Raw genomic sequence first — 18,727 nt, forward strand, 5'->3', positions numbered from 1 at the left:
AAACAAGGAGGCATCCTTGATTCAGATGTCATGTAAGATTTATATTGTCCTTTTTTTCTGTAGACACTGATTTTATCAAAAATGTTGCCTTTGAACACATGCAATTCTTGCCCACCAGGAAATGTTGTCAACGGCACCATCGGCAAGCAGATGGTCGACATGCTCGTGGAATCTTCCAACAACGTGGAGATGATTCTCAAGTTTTTTGACATGTTCTTAAAACTAAAGGATTTGACATCTTCTGACACATTTAAGGAATATGATCCCGATGGCAAGGGAGTCATTTCCAAGAGGGACTTCCATAAAGCGATGGAGAGCCATAAGCACTACACGCAGTCCGAAACCGAGTTTCTTTTGTCCTGCACGGAGACGGACGAAAACGAGACCCTCGACTATGAAGAGTTCGTCAAACGGTTCCACGAGCCCGCGAAGGACATCGGCTTCAACGTCGCTGTTCTCCTGACCAACCTGTCTGAACACATGCCCAATGACACCCGGCTGCAGACCTTCCTGGAGCTGGCCGAGAGCGTGCTGAACTACTTCCAGCCCTTCCTGGGCCGCATCGAGATCATGGGAAGCGCCAAGCGCATCGAGCGGGTCTATTTCGAAATCAGCGAGTCCAGCCGCACGCAGTGGGAGAAGCCGCAGGTCAAGGAGTCCAAACGGCAGTTCATATTCGACGTGGTCAACGAAGGGGGGGAGAAGGAGAAGATGGAGCTCTTCGTCAACTTCTGTGAGGACACCATCTTCGAGATGCAGCTGGCGGCGCAGATCTCAGAGTCGGATCTGAACGAGAGGTCGGTGAGCAAGGACGAGAGCGAGAAGGAGAAGCCGGAGGAGCAGGGGCCCAGGATGGGCTTCTTTTCCATCCTGACGGTCACGTCGGCGCTGCTGGCTCTCAGGTACAATGTCTTGACCCTCATGCGAATGCTCAGCCTGAAGAGTCTGAAGAAACAGATGAAGAAGGTGAAGAAGATGACCGTGAAGGACATGGTCACCGCCGCCTTTTCGTCCTACTGGAGCGTCTTCATGAGCCTCCTGCACTTCGTGGCCAGCGTTTCCAGAGGCTTCTTCCGCATCGTCTGCAGCCTGCTGCTGGGGGGCAGCCTGGTAGAAGGAGCGAAGAAGATCAGGGTGGCGGAGCTCTTAGCTAACATGCCGGACCCCACCCAGGACGAGGTGAGGGGGGACGGCGAGGAGGGGGACAGGAAGCCCATGGAGGCCGCCCTGCCCTCGGAAGACCTGACAGACCTGAAGGAACTGACGGAGGAAAGCGACCTCCTTTCTGACATATTCGGCTTGGATCTAAAGAGAGAAGGAGGACAGTACAAACTCATTCCTCATAACCCGAACGCTGGCCTCAGTGACCTCATGAGCAACCCGGTCCCCATCCCCGACGTGCAGGAAAAATTCCAGGTAATGGGCTCTAAGTCACCGTAGCCCTCTGGCGGTCAGGTGGGTGTGGAAAATGAACCCTACACCCGTCCTCCAGCTGGCGCCAGAGCGCTCTTATATACGTGCTTGAGCTTCCAAAGGAAGCGCTTGGCAATGCTGGCCTTGTTAAGAGTCTTTACAAATGACTGAAGTATCTTAAACTGTTGAGGTGTAAGCTGTGAGGACAGCCGTCAGCGGAGGGATCATCCCATCCACACATATTTTATGAGTCTTTACCATGTGCCTAATGCCACGGGGTGTCAGAGTGCATCCAAGGAAACAAGATGTGACCACGGCTTTCGGACCGCCTTAGAGAGTTTGTTAGAAAAATATCACTGATGCTCACGAAAAAACTGGGAAACCAGTAAGTGCGCAACCGTGTAGACAGACTGTAGGGTCGCAAACCTTGAGAAAGCAGAGACATCACTCTGGTTGGGAGTAGTTCGGTAAAACTTAAAGGGTGAGGAACGTTTGAGCGGGGGATGAGGTGAGGACCGTACTTCTGACGCACGAAAAGAAAGCGAAGAGGAGCCCAGCAGGTCTGTCCTCACTGCTGGCGGGGAGGGCCGAGTGCGGGGAAGGCTGAGGATTCAGACCAGCAGGGTGAAGGGCTTGTGTGGGAAGCGGGTCTCTCCTGCGGGTTATGATCCGGCTCGCGGTCACAGGGTTCTCTCAACGTGTGAGGTGACGTGTGATCCTGCTTTTCTTTCTTCTCCCCCTTGGCTCATTCAAGGAACAGAAGGTGAAAGAGGAAGAAAAGGAGGAAAAAGAAGAAAACAAATCTGAACCCGAAAAGGCCGAGTATGTGTCGTTTCTGTATACTTCCCTTTGTTTCAGTCAGTCTCTGTTGCTTGCTCTCCCTCCCTTCTGAGGCCATGCTGGTCAGTCTGGTGCTATAGGACAAGTTCCGCCATCCCAGAGGAGAGGCTCTGTGGCCCGGGGGGCGGGAGGACCCTCGGGCTGCCACACCATCTCTTCCTCCTTGTTCCATGAGGATTCTGTTTGTGGACGACTCCGGGGATTCCATGTAACGCTGTCCACAGGCACCGACTGCTTCAGTTCTGTGCCTAAAACCATGCAGACGCTCCTGTCCTGTAAGCCAGGGAGGAGACAAATGTTCTAACGCTGTTGCATGCAGTTCTTGCAGTGATGTCCCTCGGAGCGTGGTCCCAGAGCCACATGCATAAAAATGGCCTGGTGAATTTCTTAAAACAAAGATCCATCCCTGGACCCCACTGCAGAGATCCCTAATACGGCAGGTCTGATGCGGGACCCAGAAATCTTCGGGACCCAGAAATCTTCAGTCCCCCCTCCCACATTCCTGGTACTACAGAGCAATAAAAAATAAAGATCTGAGTGCAAAGCAATAAAAATGGATCACTTCCTCATAACCCTGGCTTTCTGTTAACCATTGAAACCTACATCTTTCCCCCCAGTTCAGATTGTTTCATGTGCATACTTTTAAAAATCAGCAAAGTCAAATTTGAAGTGCCCATAAGAGCCACTGTGCTCTCATAGCACTTGTATTTTTCCCTTCGTTGTTATTTTCTTTGGCTATTCTTTATAGTCAGCTCTATTTATAGATCCTTCTTGGTTGTAAAAATGGTCACGTTAATAACTGTTTTAGTGAAATGAAACAGCATGACAGTCATTTCAGGGATAAATCTTCCATGTTAAAAAGGATGTTAGATAGACCTCATACAGGTTAAGTATGAGTTATGTATATGCGACTACCCATAAATATACTTTCATAAAGGATTGCGGTATTTTGCACCTGGAAGGGGTGTAGGTGTCAAATTTCAGTGCTTCTAACTCTATAATTGTCTGCAAAATGAATATCTTGACATGCTTTATACATGTGAACAGCCAAATGCATATGCCTCTGATTTTAAGTCCTAATGGCTGGTCAGTGTTAAAACTGAACATTAAAATCGTAACTTAAAAAGAAGGTTGTTTGAAAGTCACAGAAAAAAAAAATAATAATAAGTCACTGATACTCTTTTTACGTAAATGTTTCTATTGCACAACTGGAAGGTTATGCACTACATATGGCTATAAAGACACTTCAAGCCATAAAATGTCCTTTAGATTTGAACTTAACAGGATTGTCCATCTACTGGGGACAGGCAAAGGCAGAAAATCCTAGCCCTCATTCTAAAATTCTGAATATCATAGAGGACTGGAAGAAGAACTAGTTTTCAATAGTGATACTTTGATTTAAATACTTATTGATTTGTATAATTTGGCACAAACTTGTTAACCTCTTTAGTTTCTGGTTGGCTTATATTTCATTCGTTTGTGTTTATAGGGGAGAAGATGGAGAAAAAGAAGAAAAAGCCAAAGAAGAGAAGGGTAAACAGAAGTTGAGGCAGCTCCACACACACAGATATGGAGAGCCAGAAGTTCCTGAGTCAGCGTTCTGGAAGAAAATCATAGCATATCAACAGAAACTTCTAGTAAGATATTTTAGAGTGAATATTGTTATTGGTAGGTTGTGAGACCGTAATAATTCAGGCCCAGTATATATTCGTTGATCTTTCCTTGGGTGGCAATCAGGGGACCCAGTCAGTCCTACAAGTATTTTTTTATTTGCTCACCTGAGTGTGTTCATATTTTATAATAAATGCCTACGGTCCACTGCTCCCTGTCACCAAACCATAAGCTGTTACACATGTCCACATTATCTGAGACCTTCTGATATAGTGACGGCCAGCAGAGGGCAACCAACGTCTTCCCACAAAGACTTTAGGGCAGATTAATAAATATACTCTGTGGGCCATTGTGTGAGGGTCTGCGGTGCATGAAAGCAAAAACACGACTAAAAGGGTACAAGTAGATTCATATTGCTATTCCAGAACTGGGTTCATCAGGTTTTCCTAGAACATCACCTTTTTATTAAAAGCCCAGTTACAAAAACATTGTAGTAGTGAGCCAGCTTCCTCCTGATAATAAGAAGGTCTATTCAAAGTTACTCTTTAAATAGAAACGAGGAAAGAAGGGAATGAAAAAAGAGAGGACATTTATATAGTGTCCTATATATTTTGCAGAAATGCTCCCCAAATAAAATGCATATTCATATTCGAAAACCCAAGAAAGGAGGTGTAGTTTTCTGTTCCTATTCATACAAGATGGAATTCATAAAAATTTTGGTTGAAAGGCCTTTAATACAGTTTTTTAAGGCAGGAAAATGTTGGGAGATGAATGTGCAGAATAACCCTACAGGCGGGGCTAACCAACAATGTCGACCTAGAAACCAAGGCCAACGTTCTTCGTAATAACACCGTTTGAAAGTCAAAGTCATATTTAATGTTTTACAGCCTTTGCAAAATCAAAAATGGACAGGAACACAGTATATTCTAGCCCTTCACCTATAAGGAAATGGAGTGTCCTCAGTAATTATATATTCTACCTGCTTATATGTAAATAAATATTACACATTCTTATATCATTTATGCAAACATATTTTAATGAATAGTTTCAACTATGTCTTCTTAAATTATCTTGTATTTTCCCTATATCACAAAGTATCCCAAACGTAAACATTATGTAGATACCCCTGGATAATCACAGATTTTCAGTGTTGTGATAGTTGCCATGGCGACAGGGGCAGCATCGATGGTAGGGCAGGAGGTTGAAAGGGCTCACCGATAACCCTCCATAGCCCCAGTGGGTTCCTGAAGACTGCATTTAACTACAGGCACGCAGAGCAAGTCAGTGAGGTCTTCTTACGTCATCTGCCTCGGGGTCACGCGTTCTCTGTTTTCCTGCTTCTCTTTCCAATATGACTTTCTCTCCCCACCATTTTGCCTACACAAGACTAATCACAGCCACATCAGGCCACCCGAGGCCTCCTGTCCTTCAGGTCACAACTCAGATAACCAAGGCTACAGCCTCTGTGACCCAGTACCAGCCTTCTGCAAGGAGAACCAATGTGACTAGTCTGTGGCGGGCTGCCTTAGTCCGTAAGCCATGGCAGTAAAGGTAGGGTCTTGGATGGGAGATGACGCACCCAAATGGGGTGTGTACATGGAGACTGATAATGGAGTACGTTGTCATCTCGATAGGACCTGTCACGCGAAAGCCCCTGGCATATCCTCTTGGATGCCTCGTCGACATCTCCCACTTCATAGTAAAACAGAGACTTGATATTTCCCCATCGCCTTTTCCCTTAAACCTACTTCTCCTCTGGGTGTTTTTTCCAGCCGCTAAATGGCACCAACCATGTAATGAGTTGCTCTGACCCCAGATCCAGAAGTTACTATATCTGAGTCCTTTCTTTCTTGCCTCCCTCAAATCCAATCCAGCGGGAATTCTTCCCAGTTCTGTCTTCCAGGTATAGCCAGAGTCTGCTCCATTCTTCCATCCGCACAGCTCCCCCTAGACCAGGCCACCACCACCAGCATCATCCCTTCCTGCGCTCCTGTGGTAGCTCTGATTAGTCCCCTTGCTTCCACTCGCCTCCTGTCTCCCACACAGCAACTGGAATGATCTTTCCAAATTATAATCTGGTCATATCAAGCCCTTTTCAGATCCCCTGATAGCTTGCCATCCCACCTAGAATAAAGTAATAATTCCAGTTATAATAACACGATTAATAACTAACTTTCCCTCCATGAACTTAGAACAAACCTCTGAGGAAGCTTCTGTTGTTATGCCCACTTTACAGATGATAGAAGGGATGCTGTCGGAGTGCTTAAGTGCTCGTCTGCATTTGCAGCGAGCGAGTGCGCAGTGTGGCTCCAGAGGTCATAAACCAACCCACTGCATGGGAAGGAACATTACAAACTTTACCAGAAGCCTGTAAGCCTATGTCCGCCTCACCTCCCTGACCTCATTTGCTCCCACTCCCTCCTCTTCTCCCTCACTGTCCCCAACAACACTGTCACTCTGAACTCAGAACCTTCGTCCTCCCAGCCCATGTGCTCTTTCTCACTCTCATACACTCTCTCCCCAGTCGCTTACTTGCCTTGCTTTCCCATGGTATTCAAGATTGTGCTCAAATGTCATTTCCTAAAAGAAGCCTTCCCTGACCCATCTATCTAAAATAGCACCCCCATTCCAAAAGCCCTTAACCTGATGGCTTTTCCTTCAAAGTATTAGCATCCCTTGAGATTATGTTTTGTTTCATTTTATCTTTAATCTGTGGATGTGCTTATCATTTCTACCCTCCACTGGTGGCCCAGATTTTCTTATTTGCCGTTATGTCAGCACCAAGAAGGCTACTTGATACAAAGTAGACTCTTGAGAAATAGTTTTGGGTAAAGGAAGGAATGCTTAGTTTAAATTGTCTGCACATGTCAATCTCAATTCAGTGACCTTTTAATCATTTTTTTCACCTTCAGAACTATTTTGCTCGCAACTTTTACAACATGAGAATGTTAGCCTTATTTGTCGCATTTGCAATCAATTTCATCTTGCTCTTTTATAAGGTACGTACGTGTTCATCTTTCAATAACCAGTACGAAACTACAGATGGACTTAATTGCATGTATAGAGTTCACAAATCCACTAATGAGCACGTCTAAACCCATTCTAAAATGTTTTGACGAAAGAGGAACCTAGAGGTTAAGCACGTCACTGACGCTCTAGTAAGGCAGTAGATTTTTTTCCTCCGAACTAAATGGGAAATGCCTCAGCTGATGAGCATTGATTCAGTGGAGGGTCTCCCCAGTGTCCCTCGCCTCATTTGGCTGAATTTCTCACTTGTTACCACTTCCAGGTGTGGCATAACTTCATTACGTCAAATTCTTTGGATAATTGGGAAGGTGGCTTAGCCATCTGTACTCCCTCCCACCCCAGGCATGCCTTAGAATCCTCCTAAGTCTTGCTTGGATTAGAAGGCATTTTAAAGAGTGTGCTCATGATTTGCCATCAGTTTTGAAAAGCTATCTTATTTTTAGCCCTTGATTTTAGTCTTTTCACAGGCACGGGCTTCATCTCTGGCTCTTTGCTGGGTTTCCATTGGGTTTCTGGTTTGCGCCGGTATCTTAGAGGAAGCGAACTGACTCTACTTTAAATGGTTTGAATCAGGTCTCCACTTCTTCTGTGGTTGAAGGAAAGGAGCTCCCCATCCGCAGTTTGAGTGAAAACACCAAAGTTAGCAGCCTAGACACTGGCTCGCCCCGAATCATTGCGGTTCACTATGTCCTGGAGGAGAGCAGTGGCTATATGGAACCCACGCTGAGGATCCTAGCTGTTCTCCACACGGTCATTTCTTTCTTCTGCATCATCGGATACTACTGCTTGAAAGTAAGATAGTAAGGCACCAAGTTACCTGTGTGTGTCTGTGTGTGCATGTGTCTCTTGCAGGCTGGACTTCTGGGGAAGCAGACTCTGAGATGGGAAAATTACCTGCATGAAGGGAATGTTCTATGAGTCAACACCTGTGGGGCAAGGGAAGGAAGCAGAGTGCAACGCAAGGACAAGTGGGGCTACCATTCAGACACGACAGGGCACACATGTGGGCCTTAGTCCACGGGGGTGGGATACCCCTACACAGTTGTCTTGGATTGGGGCATTGGAGGCTTGTCTTCAGGGCTCCACGTTGGCTACAGACTGTCCCCGCAAGGGCAGGGGGCTTTGAGCCTTCTTGCTGTAGCTTTCTGTCCCATATTGGTAATCATTCCTATAATGGCCAGTTTCACCAAAACTTGACTCCACAGAAGTAACCCACCCTGTTGTCCTAGCGATGCTCTGGCATATTAGAGTTACAGAATACGTCATGTGGAACTGAGTTGTTTGAATTGTCCTTTGTAAGGAATGTATCTAAAGCCTTCATGGCAGAAATGCTTTTTATAGTTTGTCGCTTTTCACCCAGAAAATAGAGCTCTATCCCTAGATCCCTGCCAAAAGAATAATATAATTTGGTGAATAGAACTCAAGAGTCTCCGAGTGCTCAGGGCTGCCCATTACTTTTGCAAACCTCTTTATTTTTTCCTAGCAAGACCCCTTTTCATGGTAACACTTTATTTCACTGTCCCCTGCCTCTGATTGTGAAACTTCTAGAAGACTTTTGGAAAACCAGAGCCTGGAGTAAAAGACTATAATGTAAAATTTTCTTCAGCAATTCCTCTCCTTTTCTTTCCTGTTTTATGAGTTGGGGCAGGAGGAAGTATTCTTGAATACTTCCAGAATGTCTATATCCTCTTCATATCTGTGCCCTGTGTAAAATCTGTCCAGATGAGATGATAAGAATCAGTATGTTCTGGAAATATTTGGGCAAACTGACAAAGATTTTTGCAGAAATTAAAGTTTATTTCAAAATGCATTTTGGACACTCTGAGCATGGAATCATTAAAGAGATTTCGCAAGTTAAAACTGCACTTTTTAGGAGCATACATTTTGGAACCTTGGTAACATTGCTATATTTTATTGTAGCTGTTTGTGTCTCATATATATATAAAGATATATAACAAATATATTGTAATAAAAGATGTATCTTCTCTTTAATATTTAAAAATGATTTCTTTAGTGCAAATATCTGTAAAATTCTGTGTGTTTAGAAACATAGGGTTGTACATGGTATCTGTTCCATTTCTATTTTTCCTAAACCTCTAGATGTTCCTTTCTGCCTAAATATACCCAATTCATTTTCACTCAGTTTTGGTTCCTGGAAGTAACATGGGAAGTATTTCTTTTTCCAAAAAGCTGTTTTGTACAGATAGTGACCACAAGAGATACCAGTAAATCTAAACTAATTTTAATGTGTTTATTTTTTCAAACATAGGTCCCATTGGTTATTTTTAAGCGAGAAAAGGAAGTAGCTCGAAAACTGGAATTTGATGGGCTTTATATTACAGAACAGCCTTCAGAAGATGATATTAAAGGCCAGTGGGATAGACTTGTAATCAACACACAGTGAGTAAAGAATTATATGAGACATTTCTATGCTCAAAAATTTTAAGACAAAAACAAAATACTTTGCTGGAGTTCTTACAGATTTGTCAAAAGTTTAGCAGAGGTGAATAATAGTGATATTTTCAGCCAAGAAAATCAAAAGACTAAGCGCTGTCAGCCTCTTAATGGATGCTATCCATTTTTTCCCATCTGTGTTCTGAATTCCTTAATCAAAAATGGCTTTGAGTCCATTTTCACAGAAGTGATGGAATGTGATCCATTACTCAGTGCTCAGGGAAGAGCACAGTTAGAGGTACATAACTACAGTACAGGGTTCTCTCCTCCAAAAGCACAGAGGAGGCAGAAATAAGGGAAAGAGTTGTAGCCTTAAAAGCAAAAATACTGAATTTCATACTTTTGACGTATCTATATTGTAAGCTTGTTGTCAGTACCATCCAGCAGGGTATCAAATGAGTTAAAGAGTCTGACCTGTAAAACTCAAGGCAGAGAAACAAATAATTTTTCTGTACACTAAATATTTAGCCTTGTGAGATCAAGACCCAAACTACTAGCTGCTGTTCCAGGTGTGAATTCATCACAGAAGTGTAATTGTCCAACACTAAAAGCATTAGTGATGCTACACTTTTCGAGTAGTTTGTACTACTCAAGACTGAAATACTTTTTATTTTCATCAGTTTTGCTTATTCTTAAAAAGTTAACATTTCTATAAACTCCAAGTTCTCAAATAGGGATGGTTTCTTTGTGCATTATAAATGTTTAATTTATCAACTCTAGCTGTTTATACTAAGCCAATTAAGTCTTTCCCTTTAAGTGAACTCAGTGTTAGTCAAGGTGCCAGAATGGTGTTTTGGTATCTTGCTTAGTTTCCTTGAGGATAACTAGGGGGAATGAGATGTTTTTTACTTCATGGGAAAAACAATGACAGACTTTTAGGTACTTTAATTTTTAAACACAATTGACGAAAAACTGTATTTGACATTACAAATGACATATACTGACATGTAAATAAATATAACAAGACTGCTTATTAATAAATATGTTCATATTCTTTTCCACTAAAATAGCAGCCCATAGTCTTTTTGTGATTTTGCATGTATATATTGATAGAGTAACATTTAAATAATGTTTGATTTACCTAAAATATAGAAAAGTTATGGGATAAGATGGGACATAAATTATGATTTTTGTGAATGGAAAGATCTTACATATTATTTGAAGTATGTTGTATAGTCCAAACAATATAATGCTGCTTATTGTTTTTTCACATGATATTATTTTACTTGTATGCTTTTGTATTTTTTAGGTCATTTCCCAACAACTACTGGGACAAATTTGTTAAAAGAAAGGTAATACTTCTCAAAAGGAATGCATTCTTTCTTTCCTAGAGCACACTTCAGATTTGAATTTGATGCGGCTCCTATGTAGAATGAAATACTGAGGTGTGCTTTATCTGTCAATGTCATTTCAAAATGGCAGCGTAACTGAATATGAATTTCAAAAACTGCATGTAAAAAATACACATGCGCTGTAGCTCTAAGATAAATAAGCACTGTTTTATCTGCCTGTGCTCTGACTCCGGCGAATAAACAGTACTCGGTCTGCACAGTATCAGGACTTGGTGAGAATTTTCTGAGATTGTTTGGGTAACATAAATTAGCTGATGGCCATTTTCTGATAAGACAGCTATGAATCACTAGGGCTGGAATCCTGCTTTACAGAAGTCAAGTCCTTGTATGACAACAAAGGATTGAGTTTTATTTACTTTCTATAAACTTCAAAGATCTTTTTATTTTCATCACGTTTTATCCTTCTGATGCCCACCGCCTCAGAGTGTAGCAGAAAGAACACTGATACAGAGTCCGTAGACCACTGTGGCACCTGCTAAGTCTCTGATTTTGAATCAAGGATCATCTCTGCTTTTCCCACACAGAATTTTAATGTTAGATCACATTTTTGAATGAAATATATGCACCATTACTTGTATGTTGTAAAAATACTACAATGATTACATTCTAGCTCCTACTTATTCTTTGAACCTTTTTAATTGCCAAACTGACCCAGCTCACCCTCTGCTCCTTAATGGGCTCTAGCCCCAGGGGATGCTCTCTGGAGTGAACAGGCAGAGGCACCGGCCACACGAAGTGATCTTGTTCCCTTTGATTTCCCCAATTCAGTGTTACTCAGGACGGTTCTCCAGAAGCAGCTGCAAATTCTGTATTACCAGTCTCAGGGCAAATGGAGGGCTTGCACCAAGAGTTTAAAAATCAGGTACATGGTGAAACCCACTGACCTTTTTTTCCCCCTTAATAACAAGACTTTCTAGTTGAGAGTAGTTGCTTTTTATTTCGGTGCAAGATTTTTGTGCGACCTGGCGTTGTGAGTAGCACTGAGCTACTGCCTAAGGAGCACATCCAAACTAGGCTAAACATGGAAAGACTTATTTTTAAATTATTTTAAATAGATAATTTGATCATTTTAGTCTCAATTATTTAATGAAGAAGCAGCTTTAAATTCTTAAAGCACAAGTTTCTCAGAAGGAAACTGCACATTCAGGATCAGATGAACAGTACTTGCGGCTAGGACTGTTCATGGCTCTGTGTGTGTGTGTGTGTGTGTGTTTGTGTGCTGCCCAGTTCGTTCTTCTGGGAACCTTCTGGGAACCAGGTGAGAACACAGACCAGAGGGAACCATCACTCAGCTTATCCCAGCCTATCTGTAGTGCCAGAAGAATAACACAGAACAAGTGTTTTCACGAACTTTTGTAATCAGTGTTCACAGACTCTTTACTCTTTCATGTTTTCATTTACTTTCATTATACACATTTAGAGAAAGCTGATTTTTTAAAAATATTTTATTTATTTGACACACAGAGATCACAAGTAGGCAGAGAGGCAGGCAGAGAGAGAGAGAGGAGAAGCAGGCTCCCTGCCAAGCAGAGAGCCCGATGCGGGGCTCGATCCCAGGACCCTGGGATCATGACCTGAGCCGAAGGCAGAGGCTTTAACCCACTGAGCCACCCAGGTGCCCCGAGAAAGCTGATTTTTTTAAAAGAATTTTTTATTTTAGAGAGTGAGAGGACAAAGTGGAGGAGGGGTCAGAGGGAGAGAAAGCATCTCAAGCAGACTCCCCGATGAGGGTAGAGCTGGATGCAGGGCTTGATCCCACCACCCTGAGACCACAACCTAAGCTGAAATCAAGAGTCAGACCCTCAACTGACTGAGCCACCCAGGCGCCTCTGAATTTTACTTCTGCTCGTCCCTTCTGCCTTCCCATTAGTGTGCTTCTTCACCCACTCTGGCATTCCTTGCCTCCTTTCCCCATGTTATTTCCTCCTGTCCTTCTGCCCTCCTTTCCTACCTCCTTGACCCCTCAGAGCGGGTCCTCTCTCCTGCTTTTCTCTTCTTACTGTTCTTATTGCCCCCACTTCCTCTGTGTGGGGGACTCTCGTGGTCTGTCAGCATTGGGCCAAGAGTGGCTGTGTGATGGAGTTGCACCTCCTGGGCTCAGGGGTGAGCTGTGGGCCCATGTCTGTGCACTAGTCTGAAAATAAACCAGGTGCATGTGGCCAAGGGAGACAGGGGTTGCTTAGAAGGGATTCAAATGGTGCCCAGGAACCTATGCTAGGACTGCCCTGAAGACAGGAGAGCAGAGGAGACAAGGCTCTGGGGATTACTGAAGGGCTGCTTCAGTCAGGAAACGATGGGAGTGTTGAATGGTGGGGATGATGGGCATCCCAATGCCATCACTAGTGGCCCGCCCTTGGTCAGTGGTCGTCTATACAGACCTTGGCCGCGAGTCAGCTCCTGCCTGATAGCTTTCTTACTCCATCTCTTGCCAAGCTTAGCAACCTTGAGCATGTTCTGTTTTCTAAGACACAACTGCTTTATCTGCAGAGTAGGATCCTAATAACAGGAAAGTTAAATACTGTGACAATCCTATGAGGGAGAGCAAGGCAAAGTTCTTACCATGATTCCTGGCACAAAGTAGGAATTTGGTTGAAGTTCCTTTCATTCCAACTTCTTCTACTTCTTCTCTTACATATTTGGCCTACTCTCTTCCTTTTGCATGCCTCCCTCTTGAGTAAGAAATCTTGTTCCACCGAGGGGTATTATCTAAAACGCTGTAAGCTTGCTTTGACCTTAAGCAGTGTGATCACAGAAAAGGAGCCATAAACAAGAATTTCAAGTGAACTTGAACATAAGGCAAAAATATAATAAGTGTAAAAATAATTAGATGTTTGTGTACACAGGCATACAAGGAGTTAGTTAATGCATGAGGCGGGTCAAGTGCTTTTATTCCTGTCCCCCAGGTTATGGATAAGTACGGAGAGTTCTACGGCCGGGACAGAATTAGTGAGCTCCTCGGCATGGACAAAGCCGCCCTGGACTTCAGCGATGCCCGGGAGAAGAAGAAGCCGAAGAAAGACAGCTCCCTGTCGGCCGTGTGAGTGCGGCTTATGCCCTTTCCTATAGCTACAGACTGAAAGGAGAAGAAATTCAGACATTTCTGAACTTGCTAGTGCACTGATTTCCTTTCCCTCGATGTCTGAGGCATAGAGAGGAGAGAAACAGAAGATAAACCTAAGTCTGCTTTAAACTTGCAGGTGTTTTCAGTTATGGAATGATTGTTTTTTTTTCCTACTAATTTTGGAAGGTGACTTTTTGTTATTTACATAAAGCAAAAATAAATATTTGTGTTCTTAATTTGCTTTTTCTAATCCCTATATGCCACTTAAGTCAAAGTCAAACACATGCAAAAGCATATTTGACTTTCTTTTCTGATGCTTACTGCCTGAAAAGAGGTTAATCTTTCTTATGTTCTGGAAAAGGGATCTGTGTAGCCCTTTCATTAGAAATGTTCAAAGTTCATATTCTTTTATTATAATGTGTTTCATTTAAATAGCAAAGACTCCAATGCCAGAAGTACTATGCTGTCATGCTGTTACTTGAAATTTAATTTTAAAATGAGGTGCTCCTAATGCCATGCTTTTAATGGACTAATTTATTATATAACTAGAAGGATGTGAACCAGTTGAGCTGAATTTGCCTGAGACTGAATTTCACACACACACACACACACGTAGTGTGAGTGTACATATAAATATATTTTGCAAATTGGACCACCTGTAATTCTGGAATAAATGTTAAGCATACATGCTTATAAAAATGTAATTTCTTACTGTAGCCACTTAAATGATTTTAGAAGAAATGTAACAGTTACTTTTTCTTTACAATAAGTCAACCCTTCCCATTTGTATATTTATGGTCTCAGCCAACTAGGGATGTGATGATGAATTTGAAACTGTAGATATGTGAGGCTTTGTAGGGCAGTATTATTTTGTCTCAGATAAATATTTTAACTAGCATTTAAAAAAAGAAAACCACTTTGGCTGACCTATCTTATAAGTCATATATTGTTTATTGAGAAGTTGTTAGAGCTAGTGGTTTTTAAAAATAATTTGAACTCAGTTGAAAATCAGATAAGCAAACATATGTCAGAAACCGCAAATTTAGATCCAAAATATCACCTTGGTGCTTTAAGAAAACACATGTGGGACTTAAAGACTGTGTCGCTGTATAGAAAATGAAGCACATTGATGGTGCTTAGAACTAAGACCCTTATGCTAGAATTTCAGATAAAACAAGGGTCAGAGTGGTGCTGAGCTTTCTACTAATATTTTCAGATCTCTAACAAACAATGTAGAATCAACAAGTTTCACTAGGTTATGCACTTTCCCTAGCCATCTTTATGACCCTAGAACATAAGTCTGAAAAAATGGAAGTAAAGTTCAGACTGTTTTTTTATTGTTGGTTTTTTTTTTCCCCCACTATGAACAAATAGTTTTAAATGAGGGGCATTTTCCGTTGTTTCACCTAGGAAATGTTTCCAAGTTTGACTCCTTGCAAAGGACCGAGAAATTAATGTGGCATAATACATTTTTTCCTTAGTTTTTTTTTTTCCTTAGGCATTAATACTTTTAAATTGATTCATGTATCTGTGCATGTATTTATCCACCAATCAAAAATATAGAGCTTGTCAATCAAATCAGTGGCCAGATTACCTCCTGGGGACAGAATGACAACTAGCAGCCTGCATTTTTTTCATTTGTGTCTTTATGTGGACCCGTATCTCAAAATTCTCTAGCAAAACTCCTCAGCTTCTGGCTTAAAGTTTCCCCTGAACCACGCACTGTGGTGAGGTGCATACATGTCCTGGCTGGCCTAGATCAGGGATGGCCCATCCCTGGGGGGTAGGTCAGCCCACCCAAACAGTAGGACTGCCCCCGATTGGTTAGAAAAGAGTGTCCTGCACTATGAAAAGGATATGCTGCTTCATGATATTGATAGCAATCTTGTCATCCTAATGATTGATAGGGATGATAAATGAGAATGGGGTTTTAAGTAAGTAAGAAACTGATATAGGACATTCAGGCACCCTGATAGAAATATATATATATATATATATATTTTTTTTTTAGGTTACTTTCATGGAAAACAATCATGCTGTCGAGCATTTTACCGCATTGTTTAAAAAATATAGTCTTATATTGAAACCCATTGTAAATATTCACAGAACTTTTAAAAATATTCTTTAGCAGGGGCACATGGGTGGCTCAGTCAGTTGAGCATCAGGCTCTTGGTTTTGGCTCAGGTCATGATCTCAGGGTTGTGGGATGGAGCACGTTGTAGGGCTCCATGCACAGCAGGGAGTCTGCTGGAAATTCTGTCTCCCTCTGCCCCTCCCTCCACTCTGTCTCTAAAATACATTATAAAAATCTTTATTAAAAAATATTCTTTAGTAATAAAATTGATTCTAGCTCAAAGATAACTATTTGCTTAAAAAGTCCTGGGCTAAGGTCAACAAAACTTAACTTTTGAGGGTGAAGTCTCCTAAGAAGTCAGATTTGATTAGCCATGATTGATCCTACCACTTATAATTAAAGATTGGCATTTTTCAATGAGTAAAGAAATAATCAAAGATTAAGACAATAAGTCTACAGAAGCCTTTTTGAAAATAATGCTAATATTATATTGCATTATATCAAGTACTCGGCATATTGGAAAGGCGAACAAAGTTATACTTTTTAACCTGTAAATCAGTAGCAAGTTCTGAAAAAAATGAAAATTAGAAAGTTTGTTTTAATACGTGTGTATTTAATCTGCAAAGACCATGAATACTTATGCTAAGATTTATTCTCTCAACATGTATTTACTGACAAATGTTCCATGTAAGATATAATGTGCTTGGTTGGCTAGGGAGCTCACAGACTAGGGAGAGAGGCATAATGTACATACATAGATACCTACGTACCCATAACCACAAAACAATGTGGGAAATCATAGTAAGTCCAAGCCTACAAGGTGCTTTGGGAACCAAGGGGAAGAAGTGAATCCCTTCTCGGGTAGAGAGGCTTTTGAAAACAAAAGGAAACAATGAAGATGGAAAAGCCCTTTCATTGCTAAACTAAGTATAGTTGTAAAATGAATATCTCTTTTTATGCAAGTGTTTATCAGTGTAAGTAAAAATTATTTTGTTGGAATGTATTTACCACTGTATAATGAAAACTAGTGAGGACGCTTGATGTGCACATTGGTTAATTTAGCAGTTCTAGAGATCACTGTCACATAAGTGAGTTTACCTTATATTTAATGTAGGACAAGAAAGCGCTTCATGTACATATCTACAAATTCTTCTTTTTTGTCTTTCCAGATTGAACTCTATCGACGTGAAGTATCAGATGTGGAAACTTGGAGTCGTCTTCACCGACAACGTAAGCCCTCCTTCATTTCCATAAAGTACACCGCACTCACATTAGAGGAGTCTGCTGGGCTTCTGCAGAGGGATCAACAGTTACTTGAGAAAATTAATCAAATATCAATTCATTTAATACAGATCATTACTTGACAATGACCCAGGGAAATACATGATTAATTAGCTGATCTCTCATCCCATTTCTTTCAATAGCCAGAAGATTAATATGAAAATATATTTACATAAGAAAAAGAAACTAAGATGGCAAATTCATGTGTATTTTCATTTAGGTTTTAGTTGGACACTGGCATACTTCAAAGTTTTCTAGACGTTAAAACAAAAGTTCTAAGTAAATAAAATTTAAAAACATTTATAAATTTAAGTTTTCTCCAATTAAGCATGTTAAATTATTGTATTTTTTATTCTTGATCAATCCTTTTCTCAAAGAGCCTAGGAGCCTATGAACTAAAACATAGGGCCCAAGTGTATGTCCAAATATAAGGAACAAAAATCCCCTAGTACTAAGAGCCACTAGCTGTCAGCTCAGTCACATTTTATTACCTTGGCTTGCTCCACAGCCTGACATTTTTGACTTTTAGAATTTTCAGTTTAAGATTTTATTTATTTATTTGACAGAGAGATAGCACAAGTAGACAAAGTGCCAGGCAGAAGGAGAGGGAGAAGCAGGCTCCCCACCGAGCAGGGAGCCCGATGCGGGGCTTGATCCCAGGACCCTGGGATCATGACCTGACCCAAAGGCAGCCCTCAACTGACCGAGCCACCCAGGCGCCCCTAGAATTTTCAGTTTAAAAATTGTTACCATCACTTGTTTTTATGCTCTCATTTGCTTTCTATGGGAAGTTGCTGGAGATGGTCCTGAAACTCTGCTGGATGGATCAACTAGAATTTTGCCATGGGGTCTCAGCTCATCTCCTCCTGCTGGCTCATAATCCTCTTACCACCCTCACACACTTATGAAGGGGAACGTATGAACATATCCAAAGGCTTAGTCATAGACCTTCCACTGTTTTTGCTTCTGTGCTTTCTCCGTTGGACATCTCATTTAGTTTCAAAATGTCACTCTAATTGGCATTGACTTTTATAGTGAACATTAGTTCTATTCTCCTGAAGGCCCATGACACCCCCCAAATTCTCCTGCCTCTATCGCCACCCAGCCATAGGCCTAGAACTCTGGGTCTCTTGGAGAACTCTCCAAAGAGCCCAAAAACAAGTCTTGTAAGTATCCTTTGCAACTGTCAACTGTTAGTAAGATGGCCTATTGACCAATTTCTCATCTAATAATGGAAGCATCTCCCTTGAGTAAAAAGACCAACTCACCTCCAGCACTGGTGTTTTCCATTCAAGTAGCCCTGCCATCTTGGCGTCTGGAGGTCTGTCCTCCTTCACCCCCTCATATGCCACAGTAACTTGCATCGTGAGTAATAGTCCTCTTGCCATGCAGTTCTTGTCCAGAGAATCAGGGCATGGACAGACTTCTTCCCTATATATTACTATGATACATCATTCATCCTCCTGCAGATTCATGGCTTCTCTTTGGCCAGTCACCTTTCAACATGTCTTTATTCTTCACAGTGCAGTTTCTGTCTGAAACACCACTGAGGTTACTAGATGCAGTACGAGATTCCTAGTTAAATTAAAATTTCAGATAACTAAATGTAGACAT

At 41.7% G+C, this 18,727-nt stretch overlaps 1 protein-coding gene across 12 annotated transcripts in view; it reads left to right on the forward strand.

Annotated features, from left to right (window-relative positions):
* RYR2 (ryanodine receptor 2) overlaps positions 1-18,727 on the forward strand; it is a 749,188-nt gene that overhangs the window by 705,036 nt on the left and 25,425 nt on the right. For all 12 annotated transcript variants that reach the window (XM_046026812.1, XM_046026816.1, XM_046026818.1 and 9 more), the window contains 9 exons: positions 119-1,416; positions 2,168-2,235; positions 3,743-3,890; positions 6,777-6,863; positions 7,465-7,683; positions 9,161-9,291; positions 10,595-10,637; positions 13,601-13,734; positions 17,002-17,062. In XM_046026812.1, coding sequence (XP_045882768.1) covers positions 119-1,416; positions 2,168-2,235; positions 3,743-3,890; positions 6,777-6,863; positions 7,465-7,683; positions 9,161-9,291; positions 10,595-10,637; positions 13,601-13,734; positions 17,002-17,062 — 2,189 coding nt within the window. The remainder of the gene's footprint in view (positions 1-118; positions 1,417-2,167; positions 2,236-3,742; positions 3,891-6,776; positions 6,864-7,464; positions 7,684-9,160; positions 9,292-10,594; positions 10,638-13,600; positions 13,735-17,001; positions 17,063-18,727) is intronic.

This window comes from Meles meles, chromosome 13, assembly GCF_922984935.1.
Source record: "Meles meles chromosome 13, mMelMel3.1 paternal haplotype, whole genome shotgun sequence".
Taxonomy (NCBI): Eukaryota; Metazoa; Chordata; class Mammalia; order Carnivora; family Mustelidae; genus Meles; species Meles meles.